The sequence below is a fragment of the Perognathus longimembris genome, chromosome 16 (genome assembly GCF_023159225.1).
Source record: "Perognathus longimembris pacificus isolate PPM17 chromosome 16, ASM2315922v1, whole genome shotgun sequence".
Classification (NCBI taxonomy): Eukaryota; Metazoa; Chordata; class Mammalia; order Rodentia; family Heteromyidae; genus Perognathus; species Perognathus longimembris.
The window spans coordinates 34,496,995-34,520,801 of record NC_063176.1 but is presented as its reverse complement, the minus strand read 5'-3'; the positions used below and the strand labels follow the sequence as shown (position 1 = coordinate 34,520,801).

The following is a 23,807-nucleotide window of genomic DNA, read 5'->3' as shown; positions in this document are numbered from 1 at the left end:
TAACTATGTTTGGTTCCTATCTTGCAAGCTTTACAGGCCTGGTGTGGGTCACCAGGCAAACCTGAAGGCTGAAATACCTCTCTCCATTATTGTGTCCATAACCAAGTGTTACATACTCACACTTTGTAGGCTACATCCAGGAGCAAGGATGCCACAGGGATGAAGAATAAGCCCATCCAGAAGACCCCGGAGCTGAACAACATGGCTGCCTATGCAAATCACCAGAAACGATAGTTTAAAAACTGAGAAAAAAACATGATTCATGTTTTCAACAGAAGAGACTCAATAACCCTAAATTCAAACTTGGAAAAAGGTTGGAAATTCAAAGTCAAGTGTGTAAACACATGTGTTCATGACATTGTTTTTGTCCTCAAGTAGCTAATATAACAAAATTTGTATCATGTACCGAGCTTTTCATGTGTGTGAAATATTATTGTCATGTTCAATGTCTGAAGTAGGAAATCTTGATCTTATATAACTTAGAGTATCATCATCAATGTTTTCTGAGGAAACAAAATACACTCTGGTTTAAATTACAGTAACATGGAATATACAATAAATCCCAGGTAGAAACTGAACTTACTAATTCTAGCAAGTATAAATTAGTTTTATTTTTATGATACTGCAGAAAATTAAGACATCATTTAGGCAAATCGTGACTATGATATAAGCAAACTCAATGCATGAAAACAATTTATTTTCTGGCAGTTGGTTGGGAATAATCTTAATTTTCATTCAATAGCTATAAAATATGAAATAAGATATCTTATATACAAATAAAAATAAAAACATATTAATGAAAACTTTCATAATTCTTTTATAATTAAATCACAAATGGTTATATCAGAACCTTTTGGGTCATGAAATCATGAAAAATAATTTCGTGATTAAAAAGTTGTATTAGCTGTCTGCAATTATAATAAAATATTTGTAATAAAATTAGATCATATAGAACTTAAAAGAATATTGTTGCATAATGAAACAAAAAAACATTCTGTAGGGCGTACTTAAATCCATAAGTATATTATTATAATTTCATTGAAACATAGGCAATTAACACTATACTCTTTGTAATAGATTACACGAGAATTTTAGAAATAAGAATTGAAGGATGAACTCAGGATTTAAACATGATATAGCATTCTTCTAGACAGCTTCATAATTACTAAGAATTACTCCTAAGAAACGAATCCTCACTAAACAGAAAATAACTAGTTTTAAATTACCTTTTTGATTACCTATTCATTTAGACTCACCAGTGAGGACAGGAACGATTTAATTTTTTTCCCCTTGAGCATAGTCTTATTGGTACACAAAGGGATTCTTGTGAGATAGAACTTAATAGCTCTGGACACATTTAAAATAAAAAAAAGTACTAATATAAAAGATTTCAGAAAATAAAAGTTTTCCTCAGGAGGTTTGAAGGAATATCACTCATATCTGAGACATCAACATGATGAAAAACTCACATAAAAGTCACTTTAATTGATAAGCAAAACATGATCTTGGACATGCTTGCTGATGTCCTCAATAGTGAAAACCAACAATAGCTATGTACTAGGAAATGTCTCTCAAGTCAGTGGGTTTTGTTTAGAGTGAAGGACGCATTCTAGTAAGGTAATAGCTGTGAAAAGCCACATTTCATTTCACTTCTAAGAGGAAAGGTAAGATAAGATTTTACGTTTTGCAGCAGAAAATGACATGTTTTCATTGGCTTACTTTTAATATTTTAATGTTGGTAGAAGGGATAAGAGAAGAAAGATTTATTGTGGCCTTCACCACCTTGAGTTAAAATGTAGGCTGGGGGAAAAGGCAAACGGAGAGACTGAAGGCTGCTAATTCTGACCATTGTGATGCTAATGATGATGTTTGGAGGGGCAAGTAGCACCCACCATTCAGTCCACTTGCCTTTGGCTTTACAAATGCACCACATGAATTGAAGGGAGAGAAGTTTTTCGGCTTCATATCTGAAAGCCTGTCAGATTTTTTTTCTTTTGCAGAGTTAATCCAAACCTAAAAGATTTAAAGCCGACATTCGCATTTTAGACAGAGTCTCTTTGTATTTTTTGGATGAAGAGGGGGAAAAATCAAATCCCACAGAGATATTTCCTTCCTTTCTGGAGAAGAAAGGTCCCCTGGCTCTGCAGAAAGATCTCCCCACTCCCAGGCAGGTCAGCTGGGAAAAGACGGGTGTTCTGCAGACAATGGAGGTAACAGGAGCGGCCTGTGTTAGGAGGTAGGCAGAAGCTACCTCCAAGGGGGCTTTGCAAGTTGTCCTGGAGGTGGGAGATCGGTGGGCAATGCCAAGTGCCCCCGCCCCCGCACTGCCCTTGCTCCAGGCCCTGTGAAAACAAATGGAATCTGTCACAAAAGTAACTCCCAGGGTAGAGTTGGGGGTGTGTGCCTTGGAAGGGATGGGGGGTGGGGGTGGGGGTGGGGGGTTGGGGGGGATGGCTGTAAAGTTGGGAAAGTGAAGGGCTTGGGCCCTTCTTGGGGGAAAAAGAGACTACTTGTCTTTATAGAGGACACTGGCTCCAAATCAGACCCAGAGGGCTTCAAAATAAACCAGTGCTAACTGAATATGTAATTATAACAAAGACATTCTGAAATTTCATGGCAAACTTATCGAGAAAGAAGGTTTGGGAAAATATGAGTTTCTTGTGTGCACAACCAAGCCCATGGGTATGACCAGAAAAGAAGGGCCTTGCTTCTGACCCATAGCAAAGTTACCCTTGGCTATGGTACTAATGTTTGGGCACCAGAGAAGAACAGACCTTCACTTTCAGCATGCCCAAGTTCAGTCTTACAGGAAAACAAAGCAACAAGTACCACCTGACCCCTGACCTCGAGCAACACATTTCTTGTCTCCCTCTACTTGGACACTAGAAATGTCAGAACAGTCTACAGTCTCTTCCTTTCAGAGAATGTGCAGATACCGTCTATAATGGGAAGCCCTTTGAGGAACCCTCAGTCTGTACTGGGGACCCCAAATGGAACAGGTCAGGTGATAAACAGTCTTGGAGTGGTTCTGCCTATGTTTATCCCAGCTACCAAAATTCCAGAAACTTTTCAGTCTCAGATTCCTCATCTATAAGTAACTTGTAAGAATAAATCCCAAGAATGTGGCTATAGGAGTTATTAGCACTGATTATTAATGAATATCCCTTTCTTCATTGTCATTTTGATTGCTTTTTGTTCTACATAGTCATCTGTCCCATGAACTTAAGGAAGAAATCTTAAAAAAGAACAAAAACCATAAAGGGCAAACCAATACAACAGCAATACTCACAATATGTTGGAAACTAACTGCACAATTCCGGTGGGTGAGGGAGACTGGGGAGGAGGGAAGGTGGGAGAAAAATGGAGGGGGTAACAAGTTTGACAAGAAATGTACTAACTACCTTATGTATGTAACTGCAACCCCTCTGTACAATACCTTGACAATAAAATTTAAAATATCACATTATCAAATTAAGTTTGAATCAGCTTATAGATTTTTACATGGTAGGTCTTATCATAATCATATCACAATATAGATGCATTTTATTGAATATTTTGAAGGGTGAGGCCAAAATATAAGTCAAAGAAGCCGGTCAATAAGAAAGTACCTTTTCCTCAATTTTCTAGCTTAGGAAATGGAGAGAAGTTATTTTTTCCTATCAACTATGACATATTAACCCGGGAAGGGAAATTATTTAGAAGACAGTGCTACAAAATGAGGCTATTTACTTTTTTTGGAGGAGAGTTCAATAAAGAGAGAGTACCATACATTCTTAACACCTCTCCCCTCTTCCCCTTCCCCCAAGGAGGAGGGCAAGGGTGCAGCTGAGGATCTTCAGGGAGCACTCCCTTAGCTTTCACAAAGCTGTGGGCTGATCTGTAACACTACCACAAAAACAACACACAAAAAACCAAGAAGTGGTTATTTTCCAAGTTCCTAGAAAATGCCTAATAAAATAGCTTTTAAGCTTAAACACAGCAAAAACTGGGAGAAAATAGGGAGGGGTGACAATGTTCAAAAAGAAATGTACTCATCACCTGACCTGTGTAACTGTAACCCCTCTGTACATCACCTTTACAATAAAATTAGACAAACAAAAACAAGAAACAAAACCCCTAAAAACTACAAAACTAAAAATTACCTGATTCAGAAAAATGTAGAGCTTCTACATATATGTCTAAGGAGAACTTAATTTAAAGAAATTAATGACAAACAAAAAAGTTGGAAAATGAATCTTACAAATACATGCAATTCTGTATTAAAATTTTATCATAGAAATAGCTCATTTATGAAACCTAGATCGATAGGCAGGAGACCCAGAGGAATGTTCAGGAAGCAGCAGTAAATAACCAGTTACATTATGACTCTCCATAGTCATAAACTCTCTACCAAAGTAGCTCAGATTTAAAAAAAAAAAATCACTATTGCAGTGTGTATGTGCGTGTGTATAACACATACTTTTCACAATTTATGTTTCCACCACAAATGTATTAGCCTTTGGGAAAGTCTAAAGACACACACATTCATTCCTGCTAATTAGATAACCCTATTTCTGAACTATGTGTTAAAATTTTGGCCACACACTTTTGCTTCCAGGCTACTTTCTCATGTAACTGTTCCATGACTGCTTGTTCTGAAAATACTCTGCTCACCCCAAGGCCTCTGGCCTGAGGCTTAGTAAAGCAGCTGCCGCTTAAACAGTCTCTCTCTCAATCTCTCTCTCTCTCTCTCTCTCTCTCTCTCTCTCTCTCTCTCACACACACACACACACACACACACACACACATTTGTACTTAATTCTGGGCTTCTCAGACACATTGCTTGACTACGAACACCCCTCCTCCCCCCGGGTACTGCTTCCAGGACAAGCTTTGGGGATATGAAAATATTTGTTGTGCACAGCAAACTCTTAACAGTGCACTCTATGGCTGGCTGAGCGAATGCACTGTTCACTTGAGAGAGTATTCACCAAGCTGCTCAAGTTGCAGTCCTGGGTTATTTGGAAGGGTCAGGACTGAAGATTCTGGTGACGTGGCAGGAGCCGGTTACACATATACAGCCCCCTTCTCCAAAAAGATGGATGTTTTCCTGACTGATCTTACTACTGCAAGGTGCCATTGTGTTGGCATTCATCATCCATTTTATTTATGAAAAAATTATTTTCTTTTCTTAGCATCCAGTAATAATACAAGGAGGTCTCATTGTGATGGACCCATGTGTACGTACAGTGTGCAATTTATTCCCGCTCCTGCTCTCTTTTTTCTTGCCTTTGGTCAGTGTTTGGTGTGTTTTGTTACATTGTATATATTTATGCATTGTACTTTGGTCCTCTTCACTCCTTACTATTGTTTCTTTTTCCCTTTCCCTCCTGCTCACGCCTGTTGGATAGTCCCCCTTTTATATTCATCTCACATTATTATTATTATATTACCCATTCTATTGCTCCTGTAATCTGTCAGCCTATAATCTAAAATGTCTGTAAGAGGAAGACATAAATCTTGAGGAATTCTCACAACCCAAGTGCTCAGCCACCAAGCACATGCTCAATACACACAGTTTTTAGATAAACAAGTAATGGCATGCCCAGTGCCGGTGGCTTATGCCTACAATCCTAGCTATTCAGGAGGCTGAGATCTCAGATGGCAGCTCAGGCAGGAAGGTTGGTGAGACTCTTATCTCTGATTAACCACCAAATGGCCAAAAGTAGAGCTATGGCTCAAAGTGGTAGAGCACTAGCTCAGGGATAGTACCCAGGCCTTGAATTCAAGCCCCATGCACACATGCATGTGTGCAAACAGATACACACACACACACACACACAGTAATGATGCTAACATTCTGTGTCACCTAGTCTTTGCTTGTTAGTTGTAGCTCCAACCCATCTTTGTCTGGGCACCACCACACCCTGTCTTTGCTGGGGTGTTCTCTCCATCTAGGGCAGCTTCGTAGACTCAGGCAGGTAACACTGGTTGGTACCTGGTAACTTTTCCAAGCCACAGTCGTAGGTGGAGTGCTCTCTCCTCCATGAGCATCATGCACTTGGTCATATGATGACCCTCTTACATCCTCATTCTTGGTAGGTTGACTTCTCAGAATGCCCCCTTTGAAAACCTCTTGATTCACTGACACCCAGTATAGATTCTGGCACACAGGCTCTCCATAAATCTCAGTGGAGTTGAGCTGAATTGGGCTCTTACATAAGATGAATTATTACTTTCTCCATAAAAATAGACAGAGCATAATACTCAGAAAATAACGAAAGAGAAGGGTGTTTTGGATAAACCCTTGTATGTTTGCAATTATTTCCAGCAGCTCTTGATTACTCAGAGAAAAAGAAAATGCTCAGCGGCTGGGGGTGACTCCACACACACAAAGATCTTAGGAACAATGCAAATTAGATAGCAGCACACAGCATTTTGGTGTGCCTTGCATGTGGCTACTTCTGAGGGTGGACAGGGGCAGGAGAGATGTTATAGCCGCCCCGTGAGACTCAGAACCAATGTGCAAGCTAGCCATGTGATTCAAGAAATCGTCTTAGCATCTCTGTTATGACCAAATGAGCAATGGGGAAGTAAGACACTTAGGAATATATATATATATATATATATATATATAAGGAATTATATATTAGGAATATATATATTAGGAATATATATATATATATTCACAGGGAACATAGCAATTGCTGGCTAGCTAGTATCGATCACTAGTTGAGCCCTCAACCCCTAAGAAAAACTTCACTGTATAATCATGCAAACTGAGGACAACAAGCATAAGAACACACTCTTTCTAAAAAGGCAACATGCATGTACTTGGAAATGTGTGGCTCTGAAGGGTTATTTTCTAGGAATATAGTTCTCTGAAAAGTAAAAATAATTAAAAACAGGATTTGTTGTTTTATTTTAATTTCCTTTATTGTGCTATTTAAAAACTTAAAAGTGCCATTAAAAATGAGGGCGGAGTCACTGACAAAAGTATTTTTGTTACGAGGAGTAGAATATTGAATGTTAGGTTGTGACTGTGTTAAGAAAAGGTGCAAGGCAGAGCATGGGCAGCTCATAGCTCCTCAGGAGGTTGAGATCTGAGGATCACTGGTTCACAGGCAGGCGAGGTAGGAAATTCCGTGACTCTTAGAATAATTAAGCAGAAAAACAACAACAAAACCAAATATAGGGGCTGGGGATATAGCCTAGTGGCAAGAGTGCCTGCCTCGGATACACGAGGCCCTAGGTTTGATTCCCCAGCACCACATATACAGAAAACGGCCAGAAGCGGCGCTGTGGCTCAAGTGGCAGAGTGCTAGCTTTGAGCGGGAAGAAGCCAGGGACAGTGCTTAGGCCCTGAGTCCAAGGCCCAGGACAGGCCAAAAAAAAAAAAAAAAAAAAAAAAAAACCAAATATATATTAAAAAGTCCCCTGAAGTGGAGTTATGGCTCAAGTGGTAGAGTGCTAGCCTTAGAGTGAAAAAAAGCCCAGGGATAATGCCCAGGCCCTGAGTTCAAGCTCAACAATGGGCACACAAAAAAAGTGCATACATGATCACAATGATTGGTATTTTTACTTGATACATTGTTTTCCTCTGGTTTTATACTTTTACTTTTTTATTTTAAAAGAAGTCCCCATAAAGCATCAATTGTTTGCTTGAATATTAGTAATTCAATCTGTAAAACAGTGATCTGTATTTTAGTACTATAGGGAATATTTTAAAAACTGAGAACTGTAGAAGCATTTGGCTGGAGAATGACACTGAGTAAGTGGACACACAGCTAGCTCATGGGGAAATGGCCTGACTTACATGGCTGAGACTTCTAGTCACTCCCCAATCCATCCCTTCCCTCCTCTTTCCTACACACAACCACTTCTGTCCTGGCCCATCATCTGAAAGACATCATTCTTCTGGCTCACTTTCCACAAGTTGTGGTCATGTAATTTACTTCTGGCTAATGAGATTGAGTGGAAGAATACTGGCACTATCTAGATAGAACCATTACGAGAAAAGGCTAATCCTTTGTCCCTCTCTAGCTGGCTGCAGTGCTGGAAACATGGCCAGTACTCAGGCAGCCACTTTAGACTATGATAAAGTACCTGGAAGCTGGCAGTGCAGTAAGAAAGACACCGGGTCTCTGAAGATGGTGCAGAAGTTACACCAGTCCTGGAATGCCTGCCTGCCTGCTTTCCCCCTGAATTATACATGAGAGAAAGAAGCTTCTAATCTTAACCCAGTTACCTTAAAAACTAAAAACAGCCACTATCCCATAAATTAACTTGTTTCAGATGTTGTATATTATGTTATATATTAGAGCAGATAGTTATTCCCTTTACTTTACCACACTGACTATTCCTTTCTGTCCTAGTTTCAAGGTTTCAGCATTACATCAAGGATAATAGATGATGGTTCTTTTTGAGTGAGCATGCCAGGCCTGGGACTAGAACTCAGGGCCTCATGCTTTTGCTTGCTTATGGTTGGCACTCTGCCACTTGATCCGCATTCCAGTGCCTGAGATTTATTTATTTTTTTAATCAGAAAACACTCTTCTTCAGGTGACACTGTCTTCCAAATGACCTTTTCCTTGGGTGCTCGCTGCATCCTGACCCCTTGCATATCACCCTGCTTTCTTCTCATCACTTACTACTTGGTAAACATGATCTTCCTATGGTTCCCTCACTGGGAACTGCAGTGGGCTTGGGTTCATATGCTGTCAAGTAAGTACTCTTTTACTTGATCCACACCTCTTAGCCTTTGTGTTTTCATTATTTTGCAGATAGGATCCTGTGTATTTGGTCTGGGTTGGCTTCACACTGTAATTTCTATGCCTTCCACATTATCTGGCATCACCAGGTACTGGAAGCTATGCTTTCACACTTGGCTTGGCTGTTCTAATGGGGTCATAGTCACTTTGTACTCTGGGTGGGCTTCCAGTCAGCTAGCTTCCTTAGGAACAATCTCACTGTCAGAAGCACAAGGACTGACTAATAGCCTGCATTATGGGACAGTGCTGGCTCAATGACGAACATCTGATAGAGTTTAGGGGAGCTGTTCTCCAGACTTCTTAATACAGTAATCTTGGGTAAAATTCAGCCTTATCAAACCACCACCCAGCCCTATCACCACGTGCTGATCTTATGACCAATAAATTACTAGATGTTATCTAGGTAATTCAAAGCTGAAAGGTGAGTATGAATGCCTTTAACCAGGAAATTCTTCCTAGGAAAGGTGATTTATTATGTTGGATAAAATAGGGAGCAGCATAATTTAGGAAAATCTTTTCGCCACTGCAGTTTATGAATACCTTTCCTACTGGGGTGACACGTGAGGGTCCCACAAAGATTTTTATTGATTTTCAGACGGACTTTACAAACCTCAATCAAGAGATCTGCAATTCTGTAAAACATATGCTCGTTCTTTAACTTCAATTTCCTTTAGTAGTTTTATAGATCCCTTAGGCCAGGGGAGCAAGAACAGATGGTGCTCGAGAGGACTTTACAGTGTGTGCTGGCCCTGCTGTAATAAATTTCCATGTTTTTGTTGATATGGAGCTTCTGGTATTAATTCTGATAGGAAATGATCCTTGATGTAGCTTGTTTGCTTATTTTTTAATCTGGTTTACTAATCATATTGGCTAACAGATTTTCTTTTGTGGAAACTTAAAAAAAAAGTACCTAGTATTATCATTTAGACAAACCAGAAAAAGCAGACCAGCATGTGTTTATATAACATAGCACTTTCCCCCAGGGCCGACTGTGCCCCATAAATTGTTGTGAGTGGGGTGAAAAAATACAAGTCAGGTCCAAAAAAAAGTTCTCCTAAATCACAACCATATTTGTGAGAGGTGAGGAGGACAAACACACATGCCAAGTTACAGTTCAGCCGGGCACCCTGTTTTCCCTTCTCTAAATCTTATCTCCCCCCACTCATTGCCCAACTCCATAATCATTTTCCCTTCACCCCCATGCAATATATAATGCCTTTGTAATTTGTGGTATTGAGTTCTCGGTTCATCATTATCATTGGATTAGTTAGGGCAGAGATGAGGAATCACTGAAATGGAAATGAAATGCAGATTCTGTGAAGGAATGTGTTCCCAATGGGAAGATCCTGGCACCAACACCCAGGCTTGCTCCTATGCCAGAGTGCTTATAGTCCATGCTGCTGCACATGTGGTGAGGTACTTGGGGGTTAGAGTGGGAACTTGCTCTTTGGGCAACTGTAGGCCCTGAGAATGAGCTAAAGTAACAAGAGAAGAAGGTACAGGAGAGAAGGAAAGGAAGCTCCATCAGTGATAAAGGCAGGTAAGGGCAGCTGAAGATGGAAATACTTTTGTGCAGATAACAGACTGGTTGCTTCACCAACTGGATGGAGGAAATAAATACTTTGACCCAGGGCTGCTACCAACCCAGCATTAAACTTTGCATCATGGAGGAGGAAGAGAAGATGAGAGAATAAAAGTAAAGGGAACAGACACCAGTGTCATGGCAAGAGGAGCTTGTAGCTGTTTGACCTTGAGGACGGTATTTAGCCACTCTGGGAGACACACACAAGTGTTGTACAATTCAGTGCTGCAGTGAGGATTAAATGACAGAACACGTGAAAAGTGCTTCTAAAAGTGCTTGGCTCTCAGTACATGGCGCCGTATTGTACCTCAGTGACAGTCATGGATTCTCTGATGAAGTGAGATGACTACTTCATGGATTTTTTTCTTTTTGGGGGTTGAACTCAGAGCCTGGGTGCTAACTCTGAGCTCTTTTGCTCAAGTCTAGTGCTCTACCACATGAGCCACAGCTCCATTTCCAGCTTACTGGTAGTTTACTTGAGACAAGACTCTCAAGGATTTTCCTGACTGGACTGACTTTGAACCTTGATCCTCAGATCCCAGCCTGCTGAGTAGTTAGGATTACCACTGTCAGTGACCAATGCCTGGCTGAAATCTAGTCATGTTTAAAGAGATGGGAACACATTTATATTTGGCTATCTTATGGAACCTGTGCAGGGTCCTAGGAAGCTGAGGAAAGGCAGATGGAATGAATGGTGAAAGATGAAAATCAAGAGTGCTCACCAGGTGGGCTGGGAGTATGGCCTAGTGGCAAGAGTACTTGCCTCCTACACATGAAGCTCTCAGTTCGATTCCCCAGCACCACATATATGGAAAACAGCTAGCCAGAGGGGGCGCTGTGGCTCAAGTGGCAGAGTGCTAGCCTTGAGCAAGAAGAGGCCAGGGACAGTGCTCAGGCCCTGAGTCCAAGGCCCAGGACTGGCCAAGAAAAAAAGAAAGAGTGCTCACCAGGGTACGGAGCAACACAGAGCTCCAGAGAGAAGGAATTGAGTTCTACAGGATGTTATAGGGAAACAATCATATTTGAAGAGAAGGTTCTGTGTTGAATTCCCTGGGCCATTAGCTCTATGGATTCAATTCAAACAAGGCATATTTGCTATCAAGTATGGTGCCTGGAAACACACTGGTACCTACACAGTTGGTTCCCTTCCCTCCCCTCTACATAGGCAAGGATTTTCTCTCAGCCTGTTGTGAGAAATAGCTCCATCTTCAGATACAGGCTGCAAAGCTGAACCAAGAACACAAGTTGGAAATGTTGACTAAAAAAATTCCTGATCTACCTATGAATTTGCATTGAGCTGAATTTGGAGACACATTGAGCTGTACCTGCCATTGCCTGGCTTGTATAATTTGCACCTTGAGATCTTGTTAACTAGAGCAAGAGTCTGATCATTTTAACACTTAAGGGTCTCCAAGGAGAAGCCACAGGAGTGGCAACCCTGAGAATTGGAAGACAAACTTTGTAGTGTGGAAAGGAGGAAGTTCAGCTTCAGTGTGCTCTAGGGAACCAGACGGAAGGTGAGTTGAAGAAGACAGGGGAAAGATGGACTTAGCTGAGCAGAAATCTGCTCCTCTGTAACCTCCACCTGGCTGCTAGTCTGCTTACAACAAAGCAAGCAAGCAACATTTTAACTTAGAAGTCACAGTGCTCACTCCAGGACACCGAGAGCCCAAGCTTGTTAGGTCAGGTCTCAGTGAGTGAGTACAGAAATGAAGAGCTTCAGAATACCACTGTGGCACTGAAAGAAGACCATAGCAATGTCAGTGGGATGGCCTGAGCCCACACAGTTACAGCCAGCTGATTTGTGACAAGGGTGCCAAAAACATATATTGGGGAAAACACAGCTTTTTCAACAAATCCTGCTAGGAAAATGGGACATCTACAAGCAGAAGGCTGAAAGTAGTTCTCTCTCTCATTCTGTACTGAAATAAGGATGGAAGGTGTCCAAGGCCTTCATGTAAGACACTTTGAAATGACTACAGGAAAACCTAGGAAAAAACATTGGAACTTATATGCATAGGCAGTAATTTCCCGAGTATGTGGACATACACATTCCTGTGTTAGATATGTGCAATGGTGTATTATTTAGTCAGAAAGAGGAATAAAATGACATCATTTTCATGGAAATGGAAATCATTATGCTAAGCAAAGTCATCTAGATTCCAAAGGAAAGAGGCTGAGGTTTTGTTATATGCGGCAGATACACCTCAACACAAACATACATCTACACATACAAAAGGTGACTGGAATGGTAGGACTGTCTGAGGAGACAAAGAAGAGAGAAAAGAGATGGAAAGAGAAGGGGGGGGATAATATCTGAATATATTCTATGAGAATGGCAAAAGGAAACTTTCTACAAGCTGTTGAATAATAGGGGAGATAAGAAAAGAGAGAGCACCCAAGGAGGTGAATCTGCCTAGAGTACAATACATGCACTTGTGGAATATCATTGCCAACTCTTTTACATAATTTATATACAATAATGTAAAAAGAAAAGGAAAGAAAGACACATGTGGAAAAGGCAGCACTGTGGGATAAAGGGATGACAGATTTCCTCCTCTGCAAATCTTCCACCTCCCCGTGAGCAGGGAGTGTGTCTCTGCATACTCTAAATTCTCGACCAAATCTAAAGAGCTAGCATCAGAGAAACAGCTCAGTTTCCTTTCTGGCATCAAACTGTGGAGGTGAAATCCCTTCTACCACTTCCTATTAGTGGGAGATCAGGTCTAACTTCTGTGCAAGAAGTTATGGCTGCAAACTATGTAAATGAAAATGCTTTAAGATGGTCAGCCTGGCTAGGCACAATGGCCCAGGACTGGCAAAAAAAAAAAAATAAAAAATAAATAAATAAAATAAAGAGACAGACAGACAGACACACACACACACAGAGTAAAGTGCTTTACAAGCACTAAAATACTACATTAATTTAAAAGTGATATTTTTTTTTACTCTGAGTTCCTTAATGTAACATTACATTTTGGACAAGCTAGAAGAACCTGTAGCTGAATTGACTCATTCTTTATATTTTAGAGGAAGTACCAACTACTTAAACACTTGATTCCAAGCAACAGTAGTATTAAAACAATAAGAAATGGAACCGTTAGCACTCCTCACCATCCATGGAGTGAACAAAAATGTGGCAGGGTACTGACATTCATTTCATAATGAATTAAGAACAGCATCACTGCGTGTCTCAAGAGACGATATTAAGTTCTGCGTTTGGGTAACACTGGGAATTCTGTAGGCAAGGGTAGAATTATATTTGGTTGGCAACAAGCCAGTCTAACTTCACACTTGTTCTAGAAGTAGGTGGTCAAATATTCAACTCTTGTCATCAAATCTAGTGGTCACAGTTGCTTAAACTATAAGGATCTCCAAATCTTTTTGTCACTCACTTAGAAGATAAACATGAGAAATGAGAAAAAAATATGAGGCAAAGACTTATGTCCTGTGGAAAAGATATTAGTTTAGAACCAGCTTTGAGTAGAAGCAGGTTCAGTCAGGGCACATCCAAGTGAAACAGAGACAGAGCTGGATTTCACATGTGGCATCAGCCAAGGCATATACAAACTTATATACAGATGTATGTACATGTAGCAACATTTTTCTTCTTCTTTAGAAAACATGGACTCAGAAATTGAGGCCACGAGGAGATGCAATCACAGCTTTTTCCTTGCTCCCCTCAAAACATGTGTTGTAAAATTTCAAGAGTTTGTAGTATGTGTTTCAAAAGAAACTTTTCCGTGTAGTAGAAGGAAATGCATGACTCTCAGTGCATCTGGTATTGCTGTAATCGTATAGAATGCTTCTCTCTAATAAATGTAACCACAAAAAATTTAAAATGTGTCTGCATTCTGCTAATTTATAAAAGGCAGGATGCTGTCAGATAAAATTTCATGAAAATGATCTATAAACCAGACTGTCAAAAATGAAAGGTACTCAGGCAGTACTTAGGGGCAAGAAATACATGGAAAACCACTGGAAATCATTCACATGATGGCGGTAAAACAATGCACTGCAAAGAGGCTCATGTTACCTTGATTTGCAAGTTACTGTGAGGTCACAGGAAATCCTGAAATGTTTTCCACATTTTCCTTTATACATTTTATGTCAAATTTCCTGCAATTGAAATCATAAACCCTCCTACTGCTGGCCTCTCTTCTGAACGAAAGGAGATCTTTTGACACTGCCCCCACAAACACCTAATAACTCAATCCCTACTGAAAGACAGAATTGAAAATGGACTATGATAAGGCTGAAACGTCTCTTGCCCTAATTCTTTCAAAATGAGTCCCAAACCGATATCATTAAGAGAACTCTGAAAGTGCATTTGACCCAGCGACAGTAGACTTTTCTCTAGAACAAGAGATAACAGAAGAAATGATAGACGGTTCTCAAGGACAGAACCTCACCATTTCCCTAGACTTCTTATCCAAAATATACTTTGTGGATTTATGGTCTGATTTTAAAATGGCATCATCTTCTATATGGGTATTCCTACCATGATTCAAGCTCCTGACAACCATATTTTATTGTTCCAGCTCTGTTGAGGAAGGGGTAAGTCCGATTTAAGTGAAATGTTCAAGTTTTAAAATATTCTTTGGAGATTTATCACTCCCATTGGTGGGATCTAAAAATAGCTTTTAAATGGTCAAATGCTATTTGAATATAAATCAACAGAATGAAATACCATGCTAAGCAACAAAGGCTTGTTAAAGGAGGACCAAAGTTTCAAGATTTTGTTGGATCATGAGTAATTAGCACAGTTACCTCTCCAGACATATCAGGAGCCATGGGAACAGCAGGCCACAGAGATGAGTAGATTCCGAAAAACACCACCCAGAGTGCGATGCTGCCCCATATCGCTATGTGACTGAACTGTGAAGAAGGAAATGCCAGTCACAAGATGACACAAACACTAATGACACCTTCACAAATTCCTTTACAATCACAGAACGAGGAGCCATGGGCATTGCTACATAATTGCATGCATGCACCTGCTATACTGGATCTTTTACTGAGTGCTAATTTCTTCTACAACAGTTAGGATGTCTCAGGATTAGAACTGAGAACTCCCTACTCATTCTATTACCTTCTTTGGTGGATTGTTCCTCTTACGCTTACCTTTTGGAAAAAAAATGTATTACTCTCTTTGAGTCTCCTTTAGATTTGTTGTACATGTTCTCACTCAGAGATAGTAGACATATCAACCTCTATGCCTGTGATGATCACACCCAAATTTCTCATACCAGTCTTATCCCGAGCACCAAGTTTATGTTCATTCTTTTTTACTTGCTTTTCTAAATGGATGTGGCTGTGCTGCAAAGCTAATGCATTACAAATAGAATTTTTTTATCCTGATTTATACATGTATTTATACATGTCTGAGGACAGAGCTTCAGGAACACTAGGGCCTCCAGCATTGTTTTCTCATGGGTTGTCTACAGAACACCAGTCTTGTGGTATCTCAAGGCACATAAGTGCAAGTCTTTCCATAGTCACAATATCTTAAAGGTTCTGTGAAATCTTGTGATAATAAAACTTGTCTTAACTCAGTGTTTCCAAGTGGAATCTCCAGCTCTCTTTTTTCCACCCCCTAATACTTCACAAAATTACCAACCCATGAGCTAGGATAAAGAGAGACACCAAGTTAAAATGGAAAATAACCAAACTGGAGAGAACATGTAGACAGTGGGGACAATTCTTGGATGTCACCAGAGATTCTCTTACCCATGTCCAATACGAAGTTTCCAGTCCAGCTTTCAGGCACACAGTTATCACTACAAACTAAAATAGAAAGGGGAAATGTTATTTGTTTCATATATGTGACAGTTGATAAAACCATCAAGAGTGAGATTTTGAAAGAACAGTTTTGAATTAACCATGGGACTACTAGATTACTACATTATTCCAGGCTTGCTTTTTATGTCCAACAAGAGGAAGAATGGATGAATTAGGCAGGTGGTAAAACAGGACGTGGCTGATCACAGCGGGCACAGAACATCCCTGCTGCTGCCCTTCCTGCCTGCTCATGAGTGCAGTCTCAAAGTCCACATGATAGGCTTCGAGGATGTGTTTGCCTGCATCTGTACAAATAGTGACTGAGAGCCCATGCCTGCGCTAACTTGAATTTTCAGGCTTCCTTTAAGCTAATTTAAGATCACTCTTCAAACAAAGTTTCAACTTCTTGAGTTTTAAAAATAAAATATAAAAAGTAAAACAACAGAATATCGACTGTTCTGTACTTTCTATTGCACTGGTCCTAGAATCAAGCTCTCTGTATCCAAGATAACCTTATCTACCAAACAGCTGCTTTGGTGAATGAACAAGGCAAGTTACCTCATCTACATGTGTTTCAGCTTCTTCATCTCTAACCTGTGACTGGTAAAGCTTACTTACTGTGATGTTTAACCTTGACTGTCAATTGACTACACTGAGAAGCACCTTAGGTATGTCTGTGAGGGCATTTCTAGAGAGGGGATTTCTAGAGAGAGGATTAACTAAGGACCTTGCATAGAATGGACATGGTGATGGGCATTCTAGAGGCTGAAGCTGGAGGATCTTAAAGTATGAGGCCAGTTTGCATTACATAGACGAGTTGATCTCAAAAGACCAAACCAACACACCAAATAACCAAATGAACACAGACAATAAAACCTTATATAATCCAGAAATGCTCCATTTAAATTGACTTTTTTTGAGAGGTTCTAGGATTTGAACTCAGGGCTGTGTACTTGCTAGGCAGGTGAGCTACCATTGGAGCTGTACCCTCAACCCTGATTTTTTTTAGATAGGGTCTTCTCATATCTTTTGCCTGAGATAGTTAATTGGAGATAAGAGTTTCAAAAAATTTCCTGCCCAGGCTGGCTTTGAACTGTGATCCTCAGATCTCAGCCTCCTGAGTAGCTAGGATGACAGGCATGAGCCATCAGTGCCTGGCTAGTATTGCATTTGATCCTTTTACCTACAGCTGCTGAATAGTCAGGCTTATAGGCCTGTACCACCATGGCTACGGTCACATATTTAAATCTGAAAATCACAGATGAAAGATTTGGGTTTTGTATGTGAAAAAACACAAGTTCTGCACTCACAGTGTACACAAAGTTTCCCAGAAGCAGGTAGTCAGAGGTTTTCCCATTTCCAAACACAGTACCTATAAGAAGAGAAGAAAGGTTAGGAAAGGAAAGAGGATCTAGGAAAGATAAATCAAGGAAGAAACTGAACAAAAGAAGAATCATAAGGCATACAGTAGATTCAGAAATGAGGTTCATTAAAAAAAAATAACAAGAAGAACAAATCCAGATTCTCTCCTTAACAAGTCTCATCATAATGTTGTTACAAATGGTTCACAAATTAAAAATAAATTTCCAAGTTCAAGCAGGAGGCAGGAATTCTGTATTGCAGGCCCCAGAGTCCATAAAAGTATGCAAACAAATTAAAAACAAATCAAGTTAACTATTATGGGCATTAAGACCTGAGAAGGCATTCTGAATCTTGACCCTGAACATGATGAGGGTCTGAGGACTTTTCTTGCTATCTATTTGTTATCTCTCAATTCACAGATTCACAGAAAACAACTTGCAGAGGCTTAGGAGCATCAGTCGGATTCTAGACACACAATCCTTTGAAAGGGTTTGACTGAATTTAGGGATATTTAAAAAACAATTTTGTTATTCTGGCAATGACTAACAGCTATAGCTTTAGATGAAGAAAGTGGTAGCCAACAAAGAAAATTAGTACTGGTAAAGAAAATTGAATGAGTATAAAAACATGATCAAATAATGAAATCATTGATGTTACAGAAAGAATTTAAACCTATGGCAATGTGATATGTAATTAAATATGTAATATTATTGGTGTACCTGTTCAGTGAGATTTATTCAAAGCCTAGTAGTCAAGGTCAAAATGGTAAATAATAAAGTAAGACAATTATAAACCCCTTCCATATTAGAATGGTAGAACATAAAGTACACTAGTTTTCCTCATCTATTGAGGAAAATTATCAATTGTCTTCTAGACTTGGCTGCATTTGGTCTTCAAAGGCAGTGCCCTTGTAAAAGGCATGAATGGAAACTGGATGACTTGGGCCATTTCTCAGAAAAATTGCAGGGGGGAACCTAGTATCTGCTCTTCAGAAGAGTAAGTCATCTTTTCAAATACTGTCAATGCTAAGGTGTATTGCTGGCTACATGGTTTGAGCTACTTTCAAGATTACATTTCTTTCTTTCTTTCTTTCTTTCTTTTTTACAATGCTGAAATAGCAATTTAATAGATGGGATATATTTTGTCATTTTTTACCTATATTGATTTTACATTTTGAAAATTAGCTTTACCTGGAGGATATGTCTAAGATTTAGATATACTGAGAATTCATATCATTTAGCCAAACAAAGGAATGGTGTACTGATTCATGCTGCAAAGGACACGAGTCAAGATCACCTATTCAATTCCATTCATATGACATGTTCAGAATAGGTGAATCTACAGAGAGAAAACATAGTGGTTCCCAAGGGACTGCAGGAAAAGGTGCTGAGAAGCAGGGGGTGATCACTGATGGGTGTGGTGGGGTTTCTTTATAGGATGATGAAATATTTTGGCATGCAATGTTGGTGATACTTGGCATAGTTTCATGAATATACCAAAACCCACTGAGTTGTACTTTAAAATTTATAGCATAGAATATCTCAAAAACAAATTAATTCCTACTAATTCCCATGGCCTGGACACCGAGAAGTATTTATGGCTGTAACTTTCTGAGCACTGATAAAGAAAAAAGACTAAAAGTTCTGCAAGCTCTGCATGAATTGCCTTCTCTATAATATTGACAAATGTAGTACACTTCTGCTAATCTAGTCACCATTTTCTGGGGCTTGGTAGAAGCTAGATTCTGTACTAAGTACAGCAAAAACAATTACACTAATTCTCTAATCTTCTGGAACTTTGACTTGAACACAGGAGAAAGATGATACAAAAGAGATCCACACACTGAACACACCTCTGAAGAAATAGTGGTGCATGGTGGTGGGGTCTCTTTTAGCCAGGTAATCAGGCATGGCCTCTCTGAGCACACACTGGGAGGGGATGGGAATGGCCTGCTCACCAATGAGGGGAACTATGGAGGTGAAGGATACTGTTCTAAGTGCAGTAACCTATTTGATTTAGTCTTCAAGCATCACTCGGCTTCCCACGGAGACAGGCCATAGGTGGGGAAGAATAGGCTGTATGCTGCTTTTTTTTTTTTTTTTTTTTTTTTTTCCTGGTCCTATGGCTAAACTTAGTATCTGGGTGCTGTGCTTGAGGCTAGTAGCATTGTACCACTTGAACCACAACACTACTTCCAGCTTTTTCTGAGTAGTTTATTGGAGATAAGAATCTCATAGACTTTTCTGCCTGGGCGGGCTGGCTGGCTTTGAACCGCAATTCTCAGATCTTAGCCTCCTCATTAGCTTGGATTACAGGCATGAGCCACTAGGGTATGTTGTTCTATTGGCAACTGTGAAGTCACAGACAAGAGGTGCCAGAAGTTAGGAAGAACTGACCCCTCCCTGCGTTCAGAATGTACCATCTTTTTACTTTGTATTTCAGTCTGGAGCCCAGACACTGAACGATTGGCCGTCTTCCCCAGCGTTTCAGCACTAGGTTTGCTCTGTGACATAGAAGCGCCAGCCTGAGAGTCACAGGGCTCTTTCCTCCAGGGGTTACTTAATCATTTTTATGCATCTAGGAAGCATACCATGATCCTATCACCAGAACCGGCAGAATAAAAAAAGCTTCTACTTCAAGACCACCATAAAAAACATACTGAAAAAAAACAAAACCGCTCATCCAAAACATCAGTGCAAAACCATCTGAAAAATACTAGCATGTCTGATTAGGTTCAGTATAAAGAGCTTGTTGTAGTCTCATAGGTATACTACATAGACTACATAAAATATTAGCACTTATTGTCTTTAAACTCTACATCAACAGAAAGGGAAAAAAGAGTCCTAAAATTTAACCCTCTGTAAGTTTGGAAACCATGAGAAGTAAAGAAGAAAGGCTTTGCATACATTAAATCACTTTGCTCCCACGGGAATAATAAAAAAAAAATCTTTAAAGTGTGCACAACTACTTTGGATGTGTGCAGATTAAGTTAAGGAAAAGACCATAAAATGAAACACTGCTATAATTTTTAACATATAATGGTAATGAGTTGCTTTACTTAAAAAAAAAGAAAGCAAGAAGTCATCTCATAGCATTCATATCCTTTCTACTTACCATACTGAAGGGCTTTTAGTGGAAACCAAAATAGAATAACTGAGTGGAAGAGGCCATTTAAACAATGAACCCAGAAAACCTGGGGGAAAACAAAAATCCATGAGAACCATTTGCGATAAACTAGCTCTGTGAACTCTGACCTTTCTTTTTATCTATAAGCTAGATGCACAAAATGTGTTTCTGTCAGGCTACCACTGTGAATTAATAGAACTGACAGACACTTTCTGCCTCTTAGACTTTCATGGGTCATTTATTTATTTTTATGTTTCTCAAAATGTTTTTCTCAGCTTCACTTGAACTTTCTTTTCCTACATTCTAAAAGTCAAAATAACAGAAGTTTCAATTTCTGCCTGAAAAAAAGGAAATAAAATTTGCAATAAGTGCAAGATCCTGAAATTTCTGTATGTTGGAATTATTTTCATATTTCCAGAAAAACAGACTTTTGGGGAAATCTCCTTTGTTTCCGGCATAGTACAAGTATGAATTTTACAATGGTAACAAGATTTGGTGCTTTCTTTCCCTCATGCTATAGAAACATACATGGGCATGCATTATTTTAAAAATAGTAAATATAACAGTTAAACTACATAAGGATTAAAGTCTAATGTTGTGCCTAATGCTGAATTTCTCAATACTTTAACATCAACTGGTCAACACCAAATCTTATATCATTGCAACATCATTTAATAATCACTACCTTTTAATGTCAGTTGCATTTTAAGACCAAGAGAGCAAGGATCACTGGAACTTTCTTTGTATTATGGATATGAGAGATTAAGTTATAGGAAACTATTCATAATTCTTAGGCAGGACTGTCAGCACAGTTGTAGTTTTGTTGTGTACATGTACGTCTTGCAGACAAAACTCAGGCTAAATGAAATTGGCACGTATTAATAGTTTTAAGCTGTTCAAACAACAGAAATTAAGTTGCCTGCCTCTCAAAATTTTCCACTGTGATCTCAATCTCTTTTGTTAGTTCATGCAGCCACACTGGATTGTATGATCCAATTTACGCTCCAATACATTACACATTTGAACTTGTGTTACTCATTAACCTTTGTCGCTTCTCCTCGCTATGCCATTTCCCCAAGTTTTTATTTGACAGAAAGCACAGGTGGGTGCAAGAAAAATTAGTTCTACTTTTCCATTTTCCTGACTGATACTTATTGTCACATGCTAATCCTTTAACCTCTGTCATGACCTCAGAACCTCCGACCCTTTTTACCATAACAAACGTAAGCATCATCATTCAAAGATACAATGCTTCTCTGCTTGGGACCCACAGCAACCGCTGTGGATACAGCCATGCATTTTGTAGCCACTTGTCCCTGAATTTTAAAACACTTCTATGGAATACAATCACAGAAGTTACAGTGAAATCATTAGAGAAATCCAAAAACCCTACAAAAATGTCTGGCAACTTGCATTTTATGAGCTCTAAGTATTCAGGTAGAGATGGAAATTGTATAACCTATTTAAATGGATCTTGAGACTTTTCTCCATAAATGCCTGGAGTATATGGATAACAGCATAGGTTTTCAAAAACACATGATACAAGAAGTAATGCTCCCACGCTGAAACTGAATACTACCTGTTCTGCCTTTTCTGGCCACAAAACTGGATCCATGTTGTTATTTACAACAGGCACGAAAGGATTAGAAGCTGCAGGAATATGATTGATTTACATTTATAAGCCAGAGTGACATGGCCCAGTGTGTGGCTGGGACATTAACTCCTGAGATTGCATCACAGAGACTGAACTACATCAAGGGAACCCATGGCTGAGATAGATACAACTGTATAGGCTGGTGAGAATTATTTCTCTCTTTTAAGGTGGCCCAGGCTTTCTTAGCTTCCAGAGCACATTTTTCAGGGAAAACCAGAGCTCACTCTATTTAATTTCCTCAACTACAGTTTTCCATCATTTGAAAATGATTGCCACAGGCAATCAAAAGCATTATAGCAATGTGGTGGGACTCCAAAAAATTTGGGCACCTTAAATAAATTTTATAATTCCTTCCCCCCCCAAACCCCATTACAAATGTATGCTTAGTCACTGATGCTATAAATAGTGACAGCTTAAAAAAGAGTTGTGTTCAGAACCAGTGGTATAAATAAGTTAAAGAACTCTTGAGTGTGCTTATTATTTTAATTATCCTTATGAAGGCACGGAGTTACATTTGTGGGTATAGCTGGGCATTTGTGCACAATGTGTTTATGGAGATTGAGACTCCAAAGAATGAACTCTTAGCTCTCAATTCTTCAGTATCTTTTATCATAGAAGGTCATGAAAACACCTGTTTCACTGGCATTCTAGGTATACTGAGAATCAATGTTATTGGAGAGCTTCATGAATTAATATTGAAATTTCCTACATTAATTGTCCTAAATTCAAGACTTGGAATTAAGATTACATACAATCACCAGAAATATGCTAATAAGCAACCTTACATTAAAGGGAAACAATTCGGTGATGATATAATTTGCTATATGATACTACCTGAATGTTTGTTTCATAATATCATCTACACGGATTCTTAAAAAAATTATTCAAATTTTTCTTTGGATATTCTTAGGAGAGGAACACAAAGGTCTGCATCTGATCATATAAAATAATATTTATAGAGATGAACTCCAGGAAATGGAAATGAGAGTTTTCTTTGTTGCTATTTTTGTTTGTTTTTTTTTCCTTTTGTGTGTTCATATTTCTGTCTTTGGGAGGAGTAGGGTAGGCACAGAAATGGTGGGACAAAGGGTGAATAAACGCAGCAGTGTTACTCACTAGACACTAGGGTGAAAATGAACTATAAACTTGAGGGTGGGGATGGGAGAGAAAAACTGGGAGAGAGACAAGGAAGGGGTGACATTGTCCCAAAAGAAATATACTCTTCCTGATTTATGTAACTGTAGCCCCTCTGAACATCACTTTTATAATAACAATAAAAATACATGAAGAAAAAGAAAACTTTTCCTCTTGATTTGCACTAAATAGAGGCTTGAATTACATCCTCAAATATCAATGGAAACATTTAAGGCTATACACTTGCAAGAAACTAAACTATGCAGAAAATAAGATACTTTTCATCACTGGGCTGAATCAATACATGGATCATCACAGATCATGATACCCTATGACTTATGTAGAGTATAATCCCAGACTTGATTTCAGAGAAAATGTTGGAAATTTTATGTATTTTTAATTTTAAGGCTTGGAAAAA

At 39.2% G+C, this 23,807-nt stretch overlaps 1 protein-coding gene across 4 annotated transcripts in view; it reads right to left on the bottom strand.

The window, feature by feature from the left end:
* The window catches only part of Atp8a1 (ATPase phospholipid transporting 8A1), a 219,798-nt gene that overhangs the window by 12,686 nt on the left and 183,305 nt on the right, over positions 1 to 23,807 (bottom strand). For all 4 annotated transcript variants that reach the window (XM_048364487.1, XM_048364486.1, XM_048364485.1 and 1 more), the window contains 5 exons: positions 20,590 to 20,668; positions 17,424 to 17,485; positions 16,063 to 16,119; positions 15,103 to 15,210; positions 121 to 209 (listed from right to left, as the gene is read on the bottom strand). In XM_048364487.1, coding sequence (XP_048220444.1) covers positions 121 to 209; positions 15,103 to 15,210; positions 16,063 to 16,119; positions 17,424 to 17,485; positions 20,590 to 20,668 — 395 coding nt within the window. The remainder of the gene's footprint in view (positions 1 to 120; positions 210 to 15,102; positions 15,211 to 16,062; positions 16,120 to 17,423; positions 17,486 to 20,589; positions 20,669 to 23,807) is intronic.